The sequence below is a fragment of the Gallinula chloropus genome (genome assembly GCF_964237585.1).
Source record: "Gallinula chloropus genome assembly, chromosome: 1".
NCBI classification, from domain to species: Eukaryota; Metazoa; Chordata; class Aves; order Gruiformes; family Rallidae; genus Gallinula; species Gallinula chloropus.
Genome location: NC_140085.1, coordinates 141240675 through 141266291, shown reverse-complemented (window position 1 = coordinate 141266291; position 25617 = coordinate 141240675). Strand labels below are relative to the sequence as shown.

General features: G+C 39.0%; 1 protein-coding gene across 1 annotated transcript; it reads right to left on the bottom strand.

The window, feature by feature from the left end:
* On the bottom strand, positions 1–23647 carry TUBGCP5 (tubulin gamma complex component 5; the record flags this gene model as incomplete). The annotated part of the gene is made up of 23 exons (XM_084271765.1): positions 1–965; positions 1978–2078; positions 3037–3125; positions 3691–3816; positions 4534–4712; positions 5580–5700; positions 5805–5889; positions 6163–6345; positions 7321–7509; positions 8870–9068; positions 10092–10360; positions 11670–11785; positions 12261–12463; positions 12668–12914; positions 13146–13239; positions 13713–13802; positions 14747–14864; positions 15892–16027; positions 16424–16503; positions 17756–17852; positions 19557–19665; positions 19743–19796; positions 23487–23647. The coding sequence occupies 23 exons, from the start codon at positions 23645–23647 to the stop codon at positions 919–921; spliced, it is 3093 nt and encodes a 1030-aa protein (XP_084127891.1). The 3' UTR covers positions 1–918.
* Between the last annotated feature and the right edge of the window lie 1970 nt (positions 23648–25617).

Genomic DNA, 25617 nt, shown 5'->3' with positions numbered 1-25617 from the left:
TATTCAAATAAATAAGAAGGTAAACAGCTGTCAGTGATTTTCTCTTTTTAAATGCAAGTGTACTGATGCCAGAACAGGGAGGGGGCACACAGGGAAAGTTACCTTGTCCACAACACGTTCCACATCTACTTCTCTAGAAACATACCCTTCTGTATTACAATCTACCACTTTACAAGAGACCAGCTATAAGATGCTTGCAAAAGGCTCAGGAGGAAGAGAGCAGTCAAATCATCTCACCACCTCTGAAACACCTCAGCAATCCAAAGGTTCAAAGTAATGTATTGCACACCATGACCTTGACCCCACTTAAACTGACAAGAGCTACCACTGAACTGAACATGAAAAAATATCTGCAATAATCCATTTTGCTAAATTCACCTTGTATTTTTTATATCAGTTTATTGTAACAGCCATAACTGTTCCCAAAGAGTTCTTAAGAACCATTAAGCAAGACAAATGTTTCTTAGCTTCCCCCCCCAAAGAAAAAAAGGTCAAAAATTAACTCAGTAGACCTTTAGAATAATAATTGAGTCACATCACTCCACTGTCCTGTGACCTAGTCACAGCTGCAAAATGAATGAAAAAAGTAAATCAACAATTATTCATAAAAATAAAAAAATCCTCTTTACAGCATGAAATACATTTTATGTATTTTTCAAATAAGATTGTTTACACAGATGAACTTTACACTGTACATGTTTTCTGATGTTGAAGCATATACATACAAGGAAAAATACTGCCACAACCAATACATTTAACATACCTGTACATTATTTACATTTTAAAATATTTTACACAGGTCTAAATCAGTGTCATTTAGCTATACACATTTCAAACTGGAGTGGAAAATGCTTACAGTTTTTTAACACTGACATGTCAACAATTGCTGCTTCTTTAGGAACTCATTGGATTCAGGTGTTAACTTTGTTCCATGCCCGCCATCAGTGACAAAGCTAAAGATTCCACTGCAAACCAAACCATAAAAAAGTAGTTAATATTTGCACTTTCAGCAGTCTGCAAATATTTATTGCAATATTCAATTCTGTAGTTTAAAAGAAAGATATCAAGCTTAGTTTGTTTGGGTTCTGTTTTTTTTTTTTTTCCAAATTGTAACACTTCAAAATTTAAACAGTAAGACATTTTAAGAATCTCTGACAGAGATCATCAGTTATCCATTATTATTTCAGGTGCTAAGAACCAGTGAGGAACTAGCTCCTTTGCTTGAAACACTAACTGCTGTAGACAAAAATACACACTGTGGAGGGTTGTATGCAGTAAGCTATTCTCACAGACAAGCTCTTGGAGACTGAGTAGCAGTGATGTCACGTGCTACCTCTTTTAGAAACCCAATAGAATGTGCATCCATTAGAACACCCCAGTATCCCCATTGGCCCCTCCAACTCAATTTAAGCTAGCATCAGGCTGCAAGCAGAAGCACAGACACATCGTCTGCTGCTGTTTCTGCTACCGAGGAAGCAATTTCCTACAGACAGGCAGAGGCAAGAGCTCGGTGTGCCTGCAGCTGGGGCACTCTAATACTGCAGTTTTATCTGTTCAAGATACATCACAGCTGCCATCCAACAACAAAGAGGTGCTTTCCTATGCCCTTAGTCAATGAACCAAGCTTCGCTCATTCAGAAAACTGCTTGTCCCTTGCTCAGCTGCATCAGCATCCCCTAGTCAAGAGAACAGGTAAACTGAAGACAGCTGTCAAAAAAAAATCACCAAAACCCATGGCACAAATACCCTAAACCCCCCCCCCAACCAAAAAAAAAACCCACCCACAAACCCTAAAAAACCCCCACGAAGTTAATACATTAAGGAGTAAGGCTTTGTGTCCCCCCTTGTGAATACCTCACAAAATTCAATTCTTTGAGATGTACTGAAAAACATTAGAACAGATTTAAATGTAAATACATTCCTAGTAAAGTTTGTGCCCCAGTAAGTGCAGGTACATGAAAAGCTTCAGGTACTTACAGTGAGGAAAAGAGCCTCGACACACAGCTTTGTTAAGAACAGTTACAAGAAACATGTGACAGTTTTTAAAATCAGATTCCATCTTCTCTATGGATTCCATCCTACAAAACAGTTCAATAGAGGAATGTTTAACAGACTAGGCACTACATTGTCTTCATAATAAACTCCACAGTAAGTGACAAAGTGACAATGTTTCAGTTATGCCAGTATGTATCACTTCTAGAAAATTAAGCCAATTTTGACAGGACCATCTGAGCACTATCACAATGGCATTAATAATTTCCTCATCATCTTGTAAATCTCTGCAGTAACTAGGAGGAACTGGTGTGGTTATTATTGCTATACAGCTTTGCATTTCAGGACAGCCATTCCCGGTCCCTATTGCTCCAGAGCCCCTTGGGGTAAACCTACACTGCCAAACACAACAGGGACACCCACACTGCTTTACTATCAGCCAACTCTTGAATTCACTTTGGACCATGCCAGCTAGTGCTTACCAGAGGAATAGTAGCTTGCAACTGCCACTCCTTTCCTTTCTCCCTTCTCCCAAGAAGTTACAAAGTCATGATGCTACATGAGCTATGGCTTTTTCCTGCCACATCCGCTAAGTTTCAGTCTTTATCAACAGTTTTCACAAGTTAGTTCTGACAATTGGAGCTGGAAGTGCACTCCAAAAATAGCAACTTCCTGAAGCCACAGGAGAGTGGGATCCAAGTTCTAGGATGCATCTGTGCCAAAGAGAATTAGCCCTGAAAAATACACCTGCCCATCCACAGCAGCTGGCCTCAGGGTGACAGACCAACCCCTGAGTGCTAGAGGCAGCCTTAGAGACCTGCCCACTGCCATTCATTCTTCAGCAGCAGGTTACACAAGCAAACGCATAAAGTACAAATGGGGTGGGGAAGAGCCCAGCAGAAATGGATCTGGGGGGCTGGCCAAGCCTGCAGGGTTTTAAGAGGCATTTGGACAATGCCCTTAATGACTGTAAAAATCATCTCGAAATCATAATCCAAGCTGTGAAAGTTACGACCATGTAGAATTTTAGGTATGTATACTTACTTCCAAGCCCCCAAACCAGCCTGCCAACGGTCTGCAAACATCAGGACTAAATTTAACACTTTCATTATAGCTTCTTTCACAAAGCTCACCTAAAACAACAAATACAGCAAAAAGAATTAACAGCCAGAAGTTAGTGGTTAAGCATAATCATGTTCATCAGTAAGCTGCAACAGAAAGGCATCCCATGCTGTTTAATCTGATCTGTGAAAACAACCTTAAGTACAATGTGATTCTTCCAAATTTAAGATGGGTTTCATATTTGCACTCTCATTCATGTTATGGCTGACTATTTCGATGAGGACTACACACAGACAGCATGTGGGATAAAAGGTTACAATGCTACCCATGTACTTCCATTTCCTGCCATACCAGTATGCATAATCCACATTACATTACCAAGCCTCAGTTTGTTCAAAACCTCCCATCTCTTAGAAATGAGTCATATGACATCCAATATAAAGAATTTAATTTTATCTTCTCTCCTTGGAGGAAGTGAGCTGAGACTTGCAAGAGAAACTGAATCTCAGTGTTTACTCCAGAAAGCTACAATTTCCTCAAGAGTACTGACTGCTTAGTATGTATGAACAGCAAAACAGCATAATAAGTACTCCTGCTAAACCTGACACAGCAAATATGCCAATTTTTTTTACCCACCTTTTCTCTCAGTAGGCAGCGGTCATGGATTGTAGACAGGTATCTGTAATGAATCTTTATCAACTGATCCAAATCTTTGGCTTCTTCTACCTGATGCTGAAACTCCAAGCCTGTACTGTGAAGAATCTTAAAAAGAAAATCAGTTATTAAACCCCATGTTGCACATCAGCGCTTATGACTCTCTATAATTACATTTTTTTAAGAGCCTAAAATTGCCTCATTCATTCGCTCTTCTCTCTCAAATTTTAGGCTCTCCTTCAAAATTACCATAAATATAGCACAAAAAATTCAAGCTCTTCTCATAACTGCATAATAAACAGGAATACTGCTGTTGCACAAGGGCAGACAGACTACACCCAGAGGAGCTGGAGTATATTAATTTTACTAGAGGCCAAAAATGCAATGGTAGAGCAGGTACGAATCCAGAAGCAGTGCCTTTATATTTGAGAATTAGTCACATATGTATTTTTGGATTTGTGTTCTACAGATTTTTGAGAAGGATACACTTAATTTTCAAAATATCTGTAGTAACACTTTTATCAGTATAACAGATCTTAGGAGAGTAACAGCTTACAGAGACATTTTTACATGACTGTCATCTAGCACTGGCAGAAACAGTAAAAATGAACTAATACCCAAAGATCAATCATATGCACTTAGAACTTCTAAGGCATTTTTAGAATTACTGATTTAAAGCTGTCAAGTTAAAACTGAAATAGGTTTAGATCAAATTTATTTTGCAAATATAATAAGATTTTGGGTTTGGTGGGTTTTAGGTTATAGATTAAAATTATTAGTGCATCTAAAGTTTAAGTTCATAATATACATGAAACTGCGACACACCCTAGTCATGATGTAGTTGTGCAGGCTGTTAACAAAATGCATAAGCTTCACTCTTAGGAGGAACATGCGATGTATTTGTTGTTTTATCCTTTTTGTTTGAGGTCCAGAGACAGGAAGCATTCCTTGTTCTAATAAAGTTCCTTCCTTAACCTGTGGGTTTTCTGCAGCACAGACTAGTTCTAAAAAGAAAAGGCAAGAGTATTATATTGAAAGGCTTATGAAGATAAACTGTAGCTTAAAATGTTACTTAAAATTGAAATTGGCTATTTCTTATTCTTCTGCACACAATACTGATGTAAGATTTTTCTTGCAATGCAGCTGTGTTATTAAAATATAGCAACAATATACTGAAGAGTTTGATGATGCAATATGGTAATAGGAATAGGAAATGCTAAAAATTATACGAAAGGGGGAAAAAATAGCCATAGTATCTCCAACAAAGGAGGAAAGACTTACTGAAAAACTGAAAGCCATACTCATGAAATCTAATCAACAGAAAACCACATACTTTTGGAAAGATGATTACTTAACTGATGTACAAAACAGAGATGAACCCATCAACTTTCTAATTTAGTTTTCTACGACATGAAGCGGTTCAGTCACTCTATATGGGACAGGCAAAGTTTAAACATTAACTTGTGAAGGAGATACTAAGAGATCTTTCTACAATCCCCAAATATTTAAACTTAAGAGTATGTATTCCAAACAATCTAGCTTACTGCTGCTATCTCCATTAGATTATTTTTTTCATCTTGTTTTCTTAACTTGTTCGCAACAGCAAGGTCTGCAGAATGAAGTACTAAGTTTCCAAAACAACTAACTAGCCCTAAAATCGGAGGTATGAAGGGGATGCATAACTAAACAGTGGTGTTCTTGAAGCTGAAAAGATGTGAAAACCATTTAATTTGCAAACCTAACAAGATTAATATTTAATAGAATCAAAATTGATTGGTTTATACTATTCACTGCAGAAAGCAGCAGACTGTTTATATCCTTAAACCACAGAACAAGTGTTTGGAGTATCTTTCATTGAAGAAGTTTCTTACCATCAAATCGTAAAACATCGAGGCTATACTTGGCCCACTTGATTTGCAGTAAGAGCAGAAAGACTTGATTGTAAATTTTTTGGCACTCTAAGCTTATAACTATATCCACGGGCCAAGGAACCTAAGAAGAGAGGAGGATAATCAAGACAGGAAACATTAAGCCATTTTCAAACAACATTTCAAATCCGTTCTAGAGCAAGAACTACAGCAAAATTAAGTCACTACCTTGTAACTCAGTGTCAAACCATCTAAGGTGTGGACAGGGAGTTTCTTCTTTGCTGTATCAACACTTTCGAAGGATATAGATAACCTGTGCAAAGAAACAACTGATTTAATCAGTGATAACCTGTTCTAAATTAGTGGTTAGTTTATTTTTTCGTTTCTCATTGCTAAACACCAACTGGCTGATTTAATCTGGGAGACTTGAGAAGAAGAGACAACAACAGCTCAAAACTTCATTAACATGGACTCTTGCAATGAGTACATAGTAATTAGCACGGCGCTACGCAAGTTAAGTACATCAGTGTAAGTGTCTGTAAAAGAAACTTAACTAAATTATATTCTGCAAGATTTTGCCTTTTACCTTGAACTGTCCTCTGGGTAGCGTTGCCCAACTGCTTCTTGGAGTTGAACATTTAAGAAAGCAACGTTCTGCCAAGTTTCCTTTTCTCTAATTTTGTCAAAAATAGATGTATAGAAGTCATACATGGTGTCTCCAGCTTCAAGTAAGAAAAAGTTTCTCATTGCCTGCAAATATTCTACAAGCCTAAACAGGGAATAAACATGTAAGAATTCGTCAGTCTAAACCTTACAAATGAAATCAAACACATCCATTACAAACAAAAACCTTAAAAACTCTTCACTACAAGAACTCAGTATTGAACACAAACCTAATGGAGTCCACACAAAATCCTCTGCTTAACCCCCAGACAGCCTTCACATACCTTCAAATGAAACAAAATACCCAAGCTATTTTCCCCCATAAACTTGAACAGCCCCGGTAACTTCAACAGAGCTATCTAGGGAGCTGCTTTGGCAGGGGGGTTGGACCCGATGATCTCTCGAGGCCTCTTCCAACCCCTACAATTCTGTGACCTTGCGGGCTAGACAATTCTCAGAAATAGCTTAGAGTTTGGAAATTCTGTCCCTCTCCCCAAAGGGAAAGGGATGCAGTTTTAAGAAGAGCTTGCCTCTTCTTCGACTTCAATACAGAGCCCCAGAAAATTATGATTTGGATTTCCCTTTCCTGATAAAGTAGGAAGAACAGTACTGCTACAACTCTCACTGTAAATACAGTAAGTATTTCAGACAGATGAAAAGCGTGGTGACTTATGGCCACCTGAAAGGGAAAAGGAATAAGCCATTTTACTCTAAGCAATATAAAAATATCACAGAATATTCTTCTGTCTACTAAACATTTTATGGTATAACTGAATCTTGGATCAAAATACGTATTCTTTCTAAAATTTGTCTTCCAGTATCAAATTACAATATTATTCAGAAGTACTGTTTGAAACAATTTCCCTTTTGAACATCCACTGAAGACAGATGACATCAAAGCTATCAATTTAAGCTAGAAATTTAAGCTTTCACCCAAGATTCTATCATGTCAGATCCCCCTTTTCTCCGAAATGATTTTATTATCAAATTTGAGTAGAAACACAAAATTCCTGCTTTTAGTGTATGATGTATCAACAGCAATTACAAGAAACATTAAGGAAAAACAACTCTACTTTCTTACCTATAATCCTTCTTCAAAGTTTGCATTAGATTGCCACAGCATTCCAAGTATTGCTTGTCAATGTGTGGATAAAGACAAGACCTCAATGTCAGTTCAAAAGTCTGGCAGGTCACTGATTCTGATGATCTATCCACACAGACATCTCCACCAGTAAACTTCTCATGAAAGTCACTCTGTTCCAGATACAATCTTCAAAACAAAACAAACTACTGAGGGAAGGAGGTTCATAACTCAGACAAAATGTAAACCAAAAGTGTCATACCTTCAAACACAATTTTGATTAAAGTATCTCCTGCTCTAAAATACATTGTGCAGGAGTGGTAAGAGCTGTTCCAGAACTATAGCTCCTATCAAGCCTTCATACTGTTTATATGCAAGATTGGCAAACTGTAACGACATAGTTGCTCAAGAAATACTTCTGAAAAACAACATCAAGTTTACACATTGTACAGCTTGATGGACAAACCCTTTACCACAGGAGCTTTTAAAATTATATGGTGCACATACAGCAGACACGTGAACTTCCCAGGAAAGAAAAATAAAATTAAAGAAACAAAGTAAGAATCTGAACAACAAAAATGCAGCAAAACACAAAAGCAAATAAAAAAAGAATACAACCCAACCCACCACACACACAGGGAATTTATTTGAGGCACCTTACATATGGGGTCCCTACATATTTTCTGTAATATTATATGTTTGGAAGAAAGTATCTGCAGTCTATACTTGTCAAGTTTAATTATTTTGTCACAGAAAGGATCAAATTATAATAATTTGAAAAAAGCTACTCTCCAGCTGAATCCATTGTAAGAGGAAGCCCAGCTCACAGCAGTAACATCTTGATAGACTGGATGAGTCAGACATCCACCAAATTTTGCCAAACAGAACAGTCACAACGAACAAGGAAAGCAGTAGAGTCTTATCTACTACTAATTATGATTTCCTTAAAACAAATTCCTCCTAGGACTGAAATGTTAGGGAAAATATGGATAGCAACTTCTTATTTTCAATCACAAACTAAGCAAGATCTTCGGAGTTCATCTTTTCTTGCTAATTTCCATGATATTTATCACCTCTAAATTACTTCCCTCATTATGAGGGATTTTTATGGGGTTAGCATGAATTTTGGAAGGCTTTTAAAGTCAAATTATTTAAGCACAATACACCTGAAACTGCATTCTTCAAATAGACTCAGTGCAAATCAAAGACTTTGTGTACAAATTCCAAGCAAATACATTTAAAAGTTTAGATCTCTACAACAGCATTTGCTATTCAAACACATTTGCTAAAAGCCTGTTCTGATGAAGACAGCTCCCATTTTCTATGCTAACCAATGTGAGTGGCAAATTCTTCATCCACTTCTCTTGTTTTTCTTTAATTAAGAACAAAGGTACTGTTTATTTAGCTTCTGTCACTGATTGTTGATGTTGCTCTTTATTTTGCACTTGCTTGTTTTCAGCAGCAGCAATAAAAAAATAAGTCTGATTTATCAAGTGCTGCCAGGCAGAACGTTGCTCTCAACCACACGACAGGAAGATCATTCATTTACCTGGCAAAATTAATAGCCAGCAGCGGGTCATGGACATCATCCAGTTCCAAGTGTCTTTCTGCTATAGACTGCATCTTTATCAGGCTCTGCTTTGTGGCCTGCTGTTCGGTAATAGTGTCTGGAACAGACTCTTCCCCGTGCCGCAGGCGAGACTGCACCGACTCCAAGAACAGCGTATACAAACTCTTCCGTTCAGCATCTACATCAGGCAACAGATCCCATGGTAAGGTTTTGTTCTAGAAGAAAGCACCACCTGAACTAACAGAACTCCTCCATAACATGACACTTGCTAACTTTTAACATACTAAATTTAGGCCACTAGTCAGGAAAAGACACCAATGCCTGTTTAAATCTAAGTGTTGCTAGAATTGTAGAGCTAGTCCAATGCTTAAGGTCAGATGTATGTTCAAATGGATTGCTAAATGGGTGTCTGAAACACGAAATCCTCCTGAGACTGCTAGAGAGCTCCTTCTTTCAGGTGCAAACAGTTAGTTCTTAGCACCTGAAACAACCCTTCAGCACCAGAATAGATTACATTCTCATATCAAAAGGGAAATAAACTCCCAAATAATTTAACTATCACTACTTCTAAACATCAAGAAACAGCAAAACAACAAGAAAAAAAAAACTATTTTGTTTCCTAAAAAAAGAAATCCACATAGGTTACTGTTGTACTGGTTTGCAATCATTCATGAATATCCAAAATTTAGACATTTATCCAAATATATTTCATCTATTAGTAAGTATAAACTTATTAGTCTATACTAATATTAGTTTATACTATATTCAATTTATTAGTAAGTTAAAAAAAAATTCACATGCACTCTCAGAATTGTTCAAGCTTTTTGCAATGGAAAACAACTGCCTATTAAAACAAAAGAGCTTAATTACTAGAACATACAAGCTGTTGTTGTTTGTCTCATATTAAAAAAAAAGTTTTGCAGCCACAAGAAAACCAGTTTAAGGAAAAAAAAAATAATGCCATAAAAAGCAAAGGGAAGACTCAATCTTTATTCACTTTGCTTTTTTCATTTATTTGCACTGGAAGAGTAATCATCTTCAATCAGACCTGAAATCACCAACCATTATACTGACGTTCAACAGGACGCGTTGTATCATTCTAAAACCATGGTAACACTAGTAACTGCTACAAAAACAAACCCCAGTACACCCATCCTGTCAGACACCCTAAGGCACACCAGTCCACAAACTGACGCCTCACCTCTTGATGCAGCCTGCTGCGGGGAGCCATCTTTGCACTGCAGATTCTTCAGCAGCTGCATGGATTTTCCAGCCATGATGATTTGCTTTAGCACAGGCTTCAGAAAGGAGACCATAGTGTGCTGCCTGCTTGAAGGGGCCTGATCACTGCCAGAACTGGCACTGGCATTATCACTCATCTTCTCTTCGTTCTCCGTCTTCTCTGACACACTGTACAAGGTGTAGGTAGCATACCAAAAATCTCTGTGGTTAACTGGAACATTTTTGTTTCTGTGAAGAAAAAAAAAAAGCTGTTATCTCCCTTTTCAAAAGATGAAGCTTCCTTACTAGAAGATGCCTATCATCTATGCTCTGCCTTTCTTTTAGAATCGTCAAGAAGCACTTTCAAATCTACATAAAATATGCTCAGCAGTATCATAAACGATCTAGACGCCTCGAAAAGGATGACAGCTTCTGCAGGATAAAGAAACAGCTCACAGGAGATAAAAAACAGTTGTTTGGGGAGTTTCTTTGGTTACACAGGGCAAATAGAGTACTTGTTATAAAATCTGTCCAGGAAGTTTATTCGCAGCACCATTCATTCTCGGTAACAAAATGATTAGCGACTGACCTGCAGATTTATTTACTACCCACAACGAAGCAAGTACTACTAAGAAAAATGAAAAATTCTAGAGTACACAAAACTCAATTCTTAGTTCATTTTTCTCTTTTATGGTGTTTACATCTGATACAGAGTTTGGTCTTTCAAGTCACGAGGAATGCAAACTTTATTAGGTAATTAAAATGAAGCTCAAATCTAAGTTGAAATCAACTGTGTTGGTAGCACTGAAAACACAACTACAGGACCACAGAACAAAACAATCAAGCAGGACACAATAAACGATATTAGAGATGTCAGCTAAAGATTTATTACAATAGTACTAAAGCTGTTCTCTTCATGCTCACCTTTACTCGCCTTAATAGGCAGACCTTCAATGAATTTGGACTGATGGGGGGAAACTGATCTGTGGTTGTGCGCCAAAACTCTAAGTTCTATATTCACCTTCCACTTCAAGCTCTCCAAAAAATAAAGTGCCCAGCAAAACGTAACATGCAAACAGAAATTAAAAGCTCAAGTAATGTTTAGGATAGACTCCTGTAATTCAAAACACTGTATTAACATGTACTACAGGTCAGAAGCACTGAGTATTTACTACTCTGCAACTGTTATAAATCAAATGCTGTTTAGAATTGAAAAGAACAAAGAAGCAAGCTTTGTCATTTTTGCAAATGGTTAACTGCTTTTTATAACAAGTGAACACACTCAGAGTCAGACTGTTCATTATTTATTATAGATGAGAAAATTAAAACAATTGGTATCTGATCTAGAACAGTATCTGGTAGGATTTTGTATTTAATGCAGTTATCCTAATGGGAAGTTTTACGTAAGTCATAAAAGTATAATTAAGAAATTCATTATGCTTCAGTAAAACAAATGTGAAAACCTTTTATTGTTATCCCTTTATTTCCTAGGTTCTATAAGCAGGTTTTATATTCATACTTGCATGGCATTATGCATGTCCAATATCAGCATCCCTACCTCTGAATGATAAATTCCTTTGCAGGATCAAACAAGTTACCATGGACTATCCACTCATCCACTGTCTGTAAATATGGCCTCACAGTTTCAACCCAGAGGGAGAACAGAAGGGATACCTACATTTGAAGAAATTTTAAAAATAAACACATTCAGCTGCTTCTCTGGTTTTTTTAGTAAATATTAGAAGCAAAGTAAAGAGTAAACAGTAGAGGCAAATCCCAACCTCTTAATTATGTAGTTATAAAGATGTACATAACCACACTTAGGGAGTTTTAAAGATGACATGTTCAACTAAAAATTACAGCTTTAGTAGTTTTAATGGAATTACTCATTGTGCATGCTTCCCCATGCGACTTATGCCACTGCAGGAAGACTCAAACAGTAGTTGTGGGTTTTTTCCCCCAATCTAATCTCTTAAGCAAAACAAAAAGACATCTATGTCCTGCTTTCAGACAACAATGCGTTATGGCTATCAAATTTGTCCACAACCCTCAGCAGCTGAAGGCTAGTGTACTCCATCACCACAAATAAATTGAAGTTACTAAATACTCTAGTGTGCTGTTCTAGTAAGTAAGGACTGACTTGCCCTACCGTTTGCTCGGATGCTTCTCCGACACTGTCATATTCCAGAATAGCCTTGTACAGGGTATTAAGGAGATGAGATGCTCGTACAACGTTCCTAGTGTCAGGTGGCACTTCTGCTACTCCTGTGCTGAAAACTTTGTGAAGTACTTTCAGCTGTGCCAGTCGGGGAGACAACTTATCTATTACTATTGAAAGTGTGACTGTTTTATCTGGGAAACAAACAAACAGACAAAAGTATAAATGTAACATGCAACAGAAAACTACATTTTCTCAATGTTATTAGAGAAATTTTAAAACGCAGGATGGCATCTTTTGGTTTCAAAAAAATCTATCTGCATGGTGTTTTGCATGTTTCCTTCTTATAAAAATTGCCCTGCATTTCCCGCTCTTGTAAAAGTTCCCTTGCACTGTACCTTTGTTGATGATGCATTTTTCAATTTCAGTAAGTTCTTCTTTAAAGCTAATGAAATACTTGTACAAGGCCCACATAAAAGCTTGATAGGTTCTGAACGGGGCTTCAGTAGTTTTCTTTGGAGTGGAGACTGTTCCAAGCATTCCATTTTCTGGGCTGTGTCCCATTACTTCATCAATAAACTTCTGTAGTCTAAACACAACTTGACCATATGCTGCTATCTGCTCCAATACAGATCTCAGGCAATTCTAGGAAAAACACAACCACACAAGAAAAAACAAACAACTTTTCTGAATCACGTAATAAAAACTGTGTATTTTATAAAGCTTAAAATTAAGTTACAAGATATTGCTATGAAATATCTCTATCACTTCACCATAGTCTCCCACACAGGAACTCCCCGTTCAGTTTTATTAAGTCAGATGTGTTGACAAAATCAAGAAGAGTTGTGAAAATGGGCAAATTCAGAAACAACTTACATGGGTTAAATGAGTCACAATAATATCATTCCGCACAGCCACTTTGCCATCATTCAGCTGAAATATAAAAAGCTTTTTCACTCCTGAAAGTAGCCTTGAAAAGAAACAAAGAGAGTAGTAATTTTTCCCCCTCACTGGGCTCATAATTAATGAAAGAATTAGCTCTCCCTTGCCTAAAAATTTCTTTTCTTCAAACAAAAGGAGACCACAGATCAACTACAATGCCAGAACAATAACACACCAGCACCAAGTAAACATCTCCTAAAGTTCCATTCCAACTGAGATAATTTCCAGCTATAGGATGACTCAAACCTTATTAAAAATCACTGGGGGCAAGACAGAAACAAGTTGGTGTTTTGTAACAGTTATGCTTGAAAAATCAGTGCATAAAAGCAGTAGTAAGCTACTTTCTTTTTTGTAAATCTGAATGGTTAACACACATAAGACACATCTTCGCTGACAGCAATGGAGCAAGCTAAATGTTCAGTAATAATTCTTTCTTCAGACACAATTCCTGGAGAGAAAAGCTACAATGTTAAGACACAAGCTGTTAGATGTTGCTCTTACCAAAGAGTTTCCCGTATAACCTGGGTTTCGGTGACAAGTGTTCTCTCTTCTGGCACGTATAAAGGATTACTGGTGTACAAGTGATGATCCCTTAGAAAGAGGAAATTTAAACAATTAAACGGCTGAAGTAACAGCTCAGTCACCCGAAAGTAAGAATGAAGCAATAGTATTATGGCTAGTTTTGGTCTAATTATATCTGAGCAGCTTCAGTGCTCACGGGGGCATTCTAATTATATAAACAAAAGCAAATTTTGCTAAGCAAAATACTATGGAAAGCATTCAAATATCACCAAGTCAGACACAGCCAGCCAAGCACTTAAGTAGCAAATACCTGAAGCACTGAATGTGGATTGTTTTGGATTGTGTTGTTCTGCTGGGGTTTTGTAATTTGTGGTCCTTGATTATTTTATTAATATTCCATGCTGTGAAAAGTTACTTTCTGATAAAAATACTAAGCTAGAAAGTAGGACATCAACTTCCCTCACCTGTCTAAGAAAATTCATGCTTTAGCCCAAAAGTTTATTTATGAAACGAGTCTGCCTTGCTTTTTTTTTTATTTATTTTAAATTGAACTACCTTCTCTTTTTTTTTTTTTTTCCAAAACCACAGTGGATCACAATGATGTACCGCTTTCCGTTACAAAGTTAGTCTTAAACAGAGATTTTGTCAGGAAGAGACTATACAAGAAGTTAAGCTTTAGGAAACTCCTCTCATTTCCAGGACCACTTAAAACACATCTATAGTAGTTCCTTGGAGACTTTCATAACTGTCAACCCAAACAATATTCAAAAATAAGATTTGCTTCGCTGAAAAAAGAAAAGCCTCTCTCTGATATGACAAACATAATAAAAACTAAATAAAAGGAAAATAAACTACTAAGAAAAAAACCCAGCTCATTATTTCATCTTATTAATTTATACCCTTTTAATTCTGTTGTTAATTAAATCAGTAATAAACATGCTACTTTTATGCTTAATAAAGTAATAAAGCAGTACATGCCAGTAAGGAATACATAGGTGACACTGTTTTCTTACCAGACTGCAGCTAGGTTGGAATGCAAGTGCAAACTATGGGAAAAGCGAGGAGCTCTTCCTGTCCAGTACTGAGGAACGACATGCTGCTCCAGCCAGCTGCGGGCATCAGGTTCACCAACTGTGGAAACACATAACAGTCTCTCAAGTAATTTTATTTATTCAGGAAATGCTTACAAAACAGAGGAACAAAGTTATTTTTAAGCCTATCCGCACAGCCACAGAATCCCAGACTTTTTCAAATAAGCTACAACTATTTACACTTCACTGCACTCATATATGTGATAACATTATGCACAAATTAATTTACATATAAATGCTTCATGTCCTAAAATTTGCAGAAAACCTAAAAAAGAAAAGTTGAAGATTTATGTAGTTTCTATTCCTTCTCAGAAAATGTCTCAGGCAACTCTCAAATGATATTCACAAAACCAAGCTGACTTAAAAAAAAGCTTACAAATATCCCCAACCTTCTTACTGTGTTCCTTTCCATTATCCATTCAGTACATTACCCAAAAATGGAGGGGGGCTGTGGTTTGTTTGGGCTTTTTTCCAACTGTGTTTTTACATAATCCCAATTAGACAGCTATTGCTTATACAACGTATGAATATTATGCAGTCTCCTTACGGAAGTTATACTGTATCCTACAACATCCTATGAAAAATACACAGATACACTTAACACTCCCTGAGGCTATACAGGAGTAAGCCACTAGTGTTTTAATTACATTAAACTATTTTTTTTCCCCAAAAATGCTTCATACCCTGAACTGAGTCAACATTTTCTGTTTTCAACCAATTTTTGTTTCAGCATTCTAATACTTAGTAACAAAAATCTACATTATATGCATACAACCACCTGCTACATTTACAGTCTTAGTTTTCATTTCTATATTGGAATATCTATGTATATATCTACCAAAGTAAAAATAATTCTTCTCCATTAGCAAGAACGGAAATCAGAAAAAGCCTTCCGTATTGCTGCTTTACTGTTAAAATTAGAACAAGCAGTAGTGAACAACAAACTTAAAACTGTAATTATAGGTCTAAAACATTATACCTCACTAAAGACTAATAAATAAAGTCTCATTAGCTTGCTAAATTTGAGCATGTGTGACTACTTCAGAAGAACTATAATTGATTCTTACCTTTCCAGGAAACATTAGGCACTGTTTTCTTATTTGGATCTTGGTCTTCTAAAGGTGTCCTATCTACTTGAATACCCGAGTCCTCCCTGCTCAAAGGCTGAGTATCTTCCTCCTCTTCGCTTTCTCCAGACCAATCCTATTAAGTGCAACAAAACCCAGGATACTTCAGTACAACAGAGTAGACAAATCCCTTTTCACTTCCTATTGAAGCCAAGTGTAAACCGTTCTCTTCTTTCTTCCACTATAAAGTAAATTCAGGACACTTAATACTAACATAACCCAGTCTCTGGTAGGCAGTTAATTCACATGTAACGTTAATAACTGGACAAATGAGAGAAGACTGGAGTAGGGAGGGTCAGCAGAAGGAAGCAGTTTAGTCAAAACATAGTGAAAGCCAAAAGCATTTGCATTACCCTTACGGTGAAATCTGTGTGAGAAATGTGTATTTCAAGGTAATAGGTAAGAAGCAAAATACTTCAAACCAGTCCATACAGTTTGTTTTGTTTCTATTTTACCTTAAGAAATTACTTACTGGTGTATCTACGCCGGGGCCAAAGTAAATTTCTTCTCCTTCTATCAAATACTTTCCCCAATCAAATTCTTCTTCCTTTTCTAAGGGAAGTATAAATATACAAAAATAGTAAGTATCACATGACTCTTTCTTCTCCTTTAAAAAAAAATTCCAAAGTTAAAATTACCTTGTTACTCTAAATCTAAACCAAAAGGCATTCCCTTCCACTTAAGGTTATACCACTGCTCTTTAACCAGGTTATACACTTTCAACATGACATGTAAATTTTGAAGTATCAACCATATACATTCCTTATTTATTCATTCTCATTATTGCTGCTTGTACATTCAAAATACACAGTGTAATGTGCCATCAGCACACTGATCTGCATTGTTACACCACCCTGGAAAGACATGCAAGAATGCAGCACATCACTTATTGCAACCAGCCCCGTTTCGCTCGGTGGAAACATTCTAAATGCATAATTTACAGATGCACAAGGATTCCAGACTGCAAACAACATAAAGCAAGAACTGCCTTACTCTCCCAAGAGAGACACCGCATATCCACGAAGTGATGTACAATACTTTAAAAATTAACAAGCACACTTACAATATATTATATCTTAAACATGAAGCTTACTCAACTGTAATTAGTGCTGTTTGAGATAACCTCTTCATATTCACATTCCTGGAATGGGCTGAAAGTGCATTCAAAACACCGCCGAGGGAATGTGCAGAGATCATTCAAAAAGGAATCTTAAGATGCAAGATTTTCTTTAGGTTAGTCTGAAATAGTCTTCTTTCAGTCTATGATACAACACTGTAAACAAACGGGGGATGGTATCCACTCAAACTTAAGCACAAGCCTCATTTTCAGGCACTGAGTGAAACAGTCCTACTTTAGAAAGCAGGCAGCTGGGATCTCCCACCGGAAACCTTCACAGGTATCTCCCTTTCCTTGACTACATAGGGAACATAGGAATTTACATCACCACAGCTGTTTCGACAGACCTCCCATCGAGGTGCAAGACAGAGACCGAGATAGAAACCCATTGTCTGTCTTTGAGCATGTCAGCACTGCTGATCTGGTGAAGAACGTTAGTAAGTGATAGTGGTACAAAAAGAGCTCGAGGTACTTTGGTGGCTGGAAAACTTAAATCGGGTGATGCAACATAAATGGGGGTAGGAAAGATTTGCAGGCTATTTTAAACATATAAATCATAAAAAGACAATAAATAAAGCACCTTGAAGCAAAGGATATAATAAAATGGAGAGGAAAAGTGTCCCTCTTAAGGGATTGCTTTAACTGATTATGTCTTTCGTTAGCAATAAAAATATCTTGCAAACTTACCCACTTCTTTGACTCTTGGTTTTTCCACATAGGTGGTGTTGGATGGAGAATCAGACAAACACAACAGAAGAGACAGTATGGAATAGTGTGTATCTGTCTTTAAAACACATTAAAAAAAGCAAGTCAGTACGTGGTCTAACAGATTTTGGTTGGGAACAAACCCAGCCTATCACCTGCAGGAATGCTCCCCATTAGTTCCCACTCCCCAGTCCTGGGTTACAAAATAATATCTGCAGCATGATCCTGAATGCTACCCACTCTCTTCTGCCTATAAATTAGCCAATTGATGATTCCAAAGTAGCCACAGCATCAACTGCCTCTTACTGAGCTGCAATAAGAAAATATGGAAAAGAGCTAAGAGGAACCCTTAAGTACTGTAAAAGAAGTCACCAGAGGACAAGGGATAACTGACAGTTATATTAATGTGGATGAGGACACACACATAACAGGCCTGTGGGAAACCAGTTTTCAGTTCTGTTATTTTTATGGCTGGTCACTTCAGAGGAAAAATGAAGTTAGCTAAAACACCTTGCTAAAACTGCAACATTTTAGTACCACGTTCACATTATCTCCCCTCATCTGAAGGGCTACACAAAGTATTAAGGATGTATCTTTAACTACAATATTGCACTAACACAGCTGTGAAAGAGGCCTTCAATCAGGTTAGATGAGACTGTGCCAACACTGGTATGCTGCAGAGGTTTGTGTTAAGTCTATTCCCTAATATCTGCTTACAGCACAACCATTTCCTACTAAAGAACAATTTTTCTTTGGCCCGACTAACTATCCAAAGCTCTTCAGCAGACCATTTCATATCTAGACACATGGAGATTCTGCCACCTATATCCTATATATTTTGACACATACAGACACTTGTAAAGACCTCTGGGAACGAGACTCACTTGTATTAAATAAAAAATAATCTCAAATTTCCTGTAAAGCAGCATCACACACAACTAGTATATACGAAATATAAGATGTCCCTACTCAACACTACCGACCCTACAAGAATCTGTCAGAGAATACTAGTAGGTCATTCACAGAATCACATGTGTGAGCTGGTGTTTCATTTGCCAGTCATAAAACTGTCGTAAACAAATACTCAATGTTCCCAGTTAGGTGCTAAAGACTAAATGCAATTTAATTTTCCCAATGTGAGATATTATCTATCTCCAGCTATACCCCAGTTGCATTTTGAAAAGAAATAAAAAGACTGTTTGTGCTTTTGTTTAGCTTTTTTTATTTAACACTCAAACCAAGCAGAAGTAAAGGCACTTTATCAAAAATCTACAACTTCTGCTGTATCTATCCCATCCATATCCTAAAGTGATTTGATACAAAATGTTTCAAAGATGAAATACACACATAGCCTCAGGAAGGAAGCTACAGGGCAGGAGCACTGTATTGGAAATACCAAAATCAGGATGTCCAGATGCATTACTTAAAACAAAAAAAAAAAAGGGGGGGGGCAAAGACTTTTGCTAACTGCTCAGTCAGCTGTTGATTTAGAACAGACAGGCACCTCGATAGATCTAGATTCTAGCTACAACATTTGTGCAGTGTTGACCATAAAACATCTGCTCCACAATGAGATGATGTCCTTTAAGTCATGAAGCTGTGTGGTGCAGAAACTCTGCTTCAAAAATAAATAGGAAAAGTAAAGAATACAACCCCGAAAATCCATGACCTAAATAGGAACTGGAAACCCCACTACCAAGTCATCTTCAATTTCAAACACAACATTAAAACTGACATCCCCATCAGCAGTATAGAAACAAGAGTAAAACTGTAACGTAGGTACCTTTTTTTCTTCAATACTTGGGAGTGGTGAGTTCAGAAATTTTTCTGTTAGTCTCTTCCAGCTTGCAGCTTTTCCAAGGTCAGAATGAACTATCAATTTTTCATGTATTCTGATAATAAAAATAGTATCAAAAATGCTTCAGAAAAGTTAACTAATCCATTATAAATCCATATGCATAAAACTTACCCTTCTATCGTCCTCTCTACTTTGTGACTGTTCACATCAAGAAAACGGTGAAATCTGCGTGAGAAATGTGTATTAGAATACATGTTAAAAGGAAGCTGATGGGAAGAAAATAAAGCTGATTTACACACATGAAGACAACATTACTAGTTTAATAATGCATGCATAATTCAGCAACAGCATTAAACATCAACAAATTTAATCTCAGTGTCTCTTAGCTCAAGAAGGATTAACTACAACTGACCCTAAATATGGAAAATGGAATGCGGGTTACATTTAACTAGCACTTTAAACTGAATGGAAAATTACTACTGTATCAGTAAACTGAGCAATTAAAGCACGCTGTCAGCTAAGTTAGAAGAAAGACCTGTAAACCCAAATGAGGCTCTTTTATTAATAGTAAAGGAGTGGTGAAGTTAATGTGTCAGAGGAATGAGATTCTATCCAGAGGGATCTGGACAGGATGGTGAAGTAGGCCCAGGTGAACCTCAGAAAGTTCAACAAATATCCACACAAGTTCAGAGATGATGTGCTGGAAAGCTGCCCTGAGGAAAAGGACTTGGGAGTACTCGTGGATGAGAAGCTGGACATGAGCCACCAATGTGCATCTGCAGCCCAGAAGGCCAAATGCATCCTGGGCTGCATCACAAGAAGTGTGGCCAGCAGACTGAGAGAGGTGATTCTACCCCTCTGCTCTGGTGAGACCTCACCTGGAGTACTGTGTCCAGCTTTGGAGCCCTCAACACAAGAAGGACATGGACCTGCTGGAGTGTGTCCAGAGGAGGGCCACAAAAATGATCAGAGGGCTGGAGCACCTCTCCTATGCATACAGGCTGAGAGAGTTGGGATTGTTCAGCTTGGAGAAGAGAAGGCTCCCGGGGGACCTCACAGCGGCCTTCCAGTACCCAAAAGGTGCCTATAGGAAAGCTGGGGAAGAACTGTTCACAAGGGCATGTAGCAATAGGATGAGAGTTAACAGTTTTAAACTCAAAAAGGGGAGATTTAGGTCGGATATTAGGAAAAAGTTCTTCACTATGAGGGTGATAGGTTACTGGAACAGGTTTCCCAGAGTAGCAGTGGAGGCCCCATCCCTGGAGATACTCAAGGTCAGGCTTGATGGGGCTCTGAGTGACCTGATCTAGTGAAGATGTCCCTGCTTACTGCAGGGGGTTGGAGTAGATGACCTTTAAAGGTCCCTTCCAACCTTACACATTCTATGGTTCTATGAACATGCCTAAAAGAAGAGAGCACCTAATCAAAATAAAATAGGTATACCACCAAAGGTAGCATGCACAGGGACAAAATAAGAACTTGTGGAAGGCAGAGATGAACTTTGCAGAAAAAATTACAATATGAATAAGGATCTTCTATTATACATAGAGGAATGGGATGTGTCTGTAGTGAGCACAAAGTCAAGGTACTCTATGTGTAGTCCTCTCAAAGCCACCCTGGTATTCTGCCTCAGCTTCCAGCAACAACTGTTCAGAACACAGGACTAAAACTCTCATGACCACAGACAGAAATGAAAACTACTGGATCTGAATCAGGAACAAAAGTTTAGCTGAATAGACTGAGTTTGTGAAAATATAAAATTACCTCAATGCCAAAGTAACAAACTAGAAAAATGAAACTGTAAAGCAAGTAGCAAAGATGTTTAATAATTATTGCTGGAGGATGAGTATTAAAGAGAAGAAAAAATATTTTAACTACAGAGCCATTAGTCTTAATTTCAGCTGCATGTCGGACATGATAAAATGTAACATTAACCAGGTAGCTGATATTTTTGGTTAAGAAAATACAGCTTATCCATTACAACACATTAGCTTACACAGAAAATCATTAGTTCAAATGGAAAATGGAGCTCACTATAAGAACTGGAAGATTTAGAAAAACAGATTGGAAAGACAACAAAAAAAATATCAGCCCTGAAAAGAAAAATAAAGCTGAAGGAAAAATATTAGTGAAATTTCTCTAGTCTGCTATTACTTAAAGCTTTAATTAATGACCCTAACACACACACACAAAAAAGAAATCAATTATTTTAGGCAAGTCGAGAACATCATTAATAGAAGAGGACCACAGTGCTCCAGGGAAAGAAACAGATGAATCTAACAACTACAGCACAGAAACATCATCAAATCTAACAATACAAACCACAAGTTTCACCAATTTGAAAATAGAGAGTTGCTGCTACAAGCTAAGGTCTCGCAGCTGGGAAATAAAACACTAGTCTCTCTCAGGGTGAAGTTCCATGTATATTTCTTAGAAAACAATTCTCGCATAAAAAAATCCCTCTTTTTAACCCTCCCTGTTAAAATAGTTTGTTATCAACTCTGCATCATCCCCTCTATTTTCCTGCCATGTTGTTTTAAAAAAAAAAAAACACAAAAACCAACCAATTAAAGCCCAACCCAATGGCTCCCCAGTTCAAAAGAACACACAGCACATGGGTCACCAAACCACGAGAGATGTGCCCCCATCTTCTATCTTGTGACATTTACCTGGTCAAGAAACCCCGATCCTATTACCAACCTGCAGACTCAGAACAGTGGCTGTTACAAGCAACTATTCTGATGCAGCTACAAAACCAATAAACAGAATCCTATGATGCACTACACAAAGTATTTCTGGTAAAGAACACGGGGAGACAGCAGTTACAAATACCACATTGCTACACTTCCAATGAATGCAACTAGACTCCTCAAAACTCAACAGAGTTGAACTTGTCAAACCTACAAGTCACACCAGCCTCTCCCACACCACAGACTCACCCTTGTTGCTAACCAATGGCTATCCAGCTATTAAAAAAATCTTACTTTAGCCTATTAATAGCTATGATTCTGAGTCTGACTTGATGCGATACAGTTATGCCAGTGCTCACCCCAAAAAATGGACTTAAAAAGCATAAAGAGCACTGATTTTAAATGGATCTGGTACTTGCTGCATGAAATTAAGCAAGTCCCTATGACTCCAAAGAGGCAGCAGTTAGTGTTAGTACGGGAAAGTGGAAATAGATCATGTAAAAATGGGCAGCAGACACTGAAACTGTAGCTGGTAACTGAAAAAGAGAAGTATATAACATTTATGAGTTACAAGATTGTAGGTTACATTGTAGTAGAATTACAGGGATATAGGTAATATACAAGTTCGTAAAGAGCATGCTTATGACAGGCTCAATTAGCATCAAACAGATTATCTTATGCAGATTCATAACCTATCATAGCAGCAGCACAATATTCTTGGACAGGTGCTTTATCTTAACTTGGTGGAGGTTTGTTCACTTGCTCTTTACATGTAATTATTGCTGCTTTAATCCCTCCAACAGACAAGACACTGGATGGTTAAATGAAGACGCTGAAAGGCATCTTTTTATAGGTTAGGAGAAAAGCCCTAAAAAGACAAGATTTAAAAGCGACAGAGCAATAAACCACCGCCTGCCTGACAGGGACTCCCGAAGGGCGCCCAGCGCTACCCCAGACACCGCAGCAACCACAAGGTACCCTCCCTGTTTGCAGGCGAGGGGCGGCAGCCAGGTGGCCCACACCACACTGCAGCCCCTCAGCACAGAGCAGGGGGCCCGGCCCAGGGACGGGTGCAGGCCCCGCCGGGGGCTCCTTCCCTCGGCAGGCGCGGGCCGAAGGGGCGGGCTCGGACGCCCCCAGCCCCCCAACCTCCCTGGACGCTGACAGGCACCGCGGAGCCGCCGCAGAGGTCCCGCCCCGGGCGGGGGGAGTGGCGGGAGCTGACCTGAAGTTGGACCAAGCGAAATTCAGCGCCGTCTGGAACGGGCCGCCGCCCAGCTCCTCCTCGGACAGGCCGGTCACGCTGCGCACTAGCGCACGGACGGCCCGGTCCTGCTCCTGCTCGAACCGGCTGCGGCGGCCGGGCGAGGCCAGCGGCGCGGCCATGGCCGCAGCGGCGAGCGGGGGGAGCGGGGAAGGACACGGCTCCTCCGGGAGGCGCCACAGAGCCTCCCCCGTCGTCCCCGCCGCGCGAACTGCCCGCGCGTCTCGCGAGATTTCTCCATGACTTCCCGCGAGAGCCCCCCGAGATTTTGGGGGGGGGGGGGGGGGAGATGTGTAGGTCGGGTTGTGCGTGCGCATGCGCGTCAACCGGGCGGTGTGAGGCGGCTGACTGTGGTGGGGGGGTGCTGGTCGTCCCCGCGCTCGGTGGCGGAGGAGGGGGCGGGTTTGAAGGGCTGGGTCGGGGGCCTTCGTGGCCCCGGGTGGTACCGGTCCTCTCGCCTCATCTCTGAATCATCTTCCTGTCACGGAAATGTCAGTTGTCTTCAGAAACGCCTCTGTAATAAGCACCCGGGAGGAGTAGTTGGCTCCCAGTAGCGATCCAAGGCACAGCTGGGGCTGGCTCCGAGTTGCAGGGTTAATAACCTCAGCAAACCCAAGCGCAATGCGCTGTGCACCGCAGCAGGGGGACAGGAATTCCGTCAGGGTAGGATGCTCTCCCTCTCAGGTTTGCCACAGGGCCCTGCGCCCCATGTCACACCAGCCACCTTGTGACCCTTTTCAGTTTACTGACATACTATTTAAGAGACTGTTTCAGTGTCTGGCTGAGACCACGCTTCGCCAACAGGCTGGGTTGCCACCAGACTCTCCTGAGGCGGCTGGGTGTCCTCCTCCCTGTCCTGACCTTGGCTTTTGCACAGCTGGATAAAACCACCATTAGTGGGTGTTTGGTACCCAAGACACAAGCGTTCGCATCCAGAGTGGAGTAAGAAACCAGTTTTGAACAGCTCCATGTCAAACATTGGCCTTTACGACTCAGAGCAGTTTAAAACGCTTCTGTACCTCTCTTAAGATTTTATAGGGCAGCAAGCACAAGAGCCTGACCATGATCTTCCTTCCAGAAAGAAGCTAACCACATCAGTGGGAAGTGTTATTACTGACTGATCCTTGTAACAGTCCCCACTTTGCTACAGTTACATCCTGTGTTGTTGGGCTTGGCCTTGCTTGATCTCATCAACAAATAGATTTATATTGGTACAACAAAAGGAGTAGCAAATGGATCAGGAGGAGTGATTGAAAGAAGGCCTCAGAAATGTCCTTTTAAAGTTAAAATATATTTAATATACTAATAAAATGTGAAGAACTATGTAAAAATACAGTCATATAATACTAACAATAATAAAATTACATTGAAATTCTTGTAAGTTACAATGTTTTAAAAAACACTAGTACATTTTTACCCACGTCCGCTAAACCTGACCTGTGTAAGTGATGGCCACAGTGAACGTGCAGGCATGATGCCAAGCATGACCATGAGCTCAGAGGGGCTGTGCTCCAGGGTCTTTCTGATAAAGCTTAACTTGCTTAACTTCCAAAGGAAAAGTCTGTATGACTTTACTGAGGTTCCTACATCTCCAATAACATTGTATGTGTTTCTTGCTTCAGATTAGCAGCAGTCTTTTTACCCTTTAGTTGACATAAACAATGTTTTAAGCCGTAATTTATTGTCCCAGTTGTTAACTAAAGGTCTACACAGACACTGCATGGTATGTACAGTAGTAATTAATAGTTGGAATACCATGAATGGCATTTAAACAAAATTATTAGTTATTAAGGTTTCAAGTGTTCTTTATACAAGGTAAATGGGGTTACCACTTAACTCCTATGTATTTAAGTATATTACTTCAGTCACTGTCAGAGGGAAAGTTCCAGGCTTTGCACAAGTTTGTCACCTGTGTCCTTTGTAGTGTGAGGAGCATGGCAGCCACCTATTTCTTCAGCACCCCATCAAAACAAAAATAAAAGGTGATTTTTACAGTGAGGAGGATTTCGGATCTTAACAGCTGCCATGACAAGCTGAGTACCATGAAGCATGGGCTGCAATGACAGCGCTGTCTGAAAGGTTTCCTGCTCCC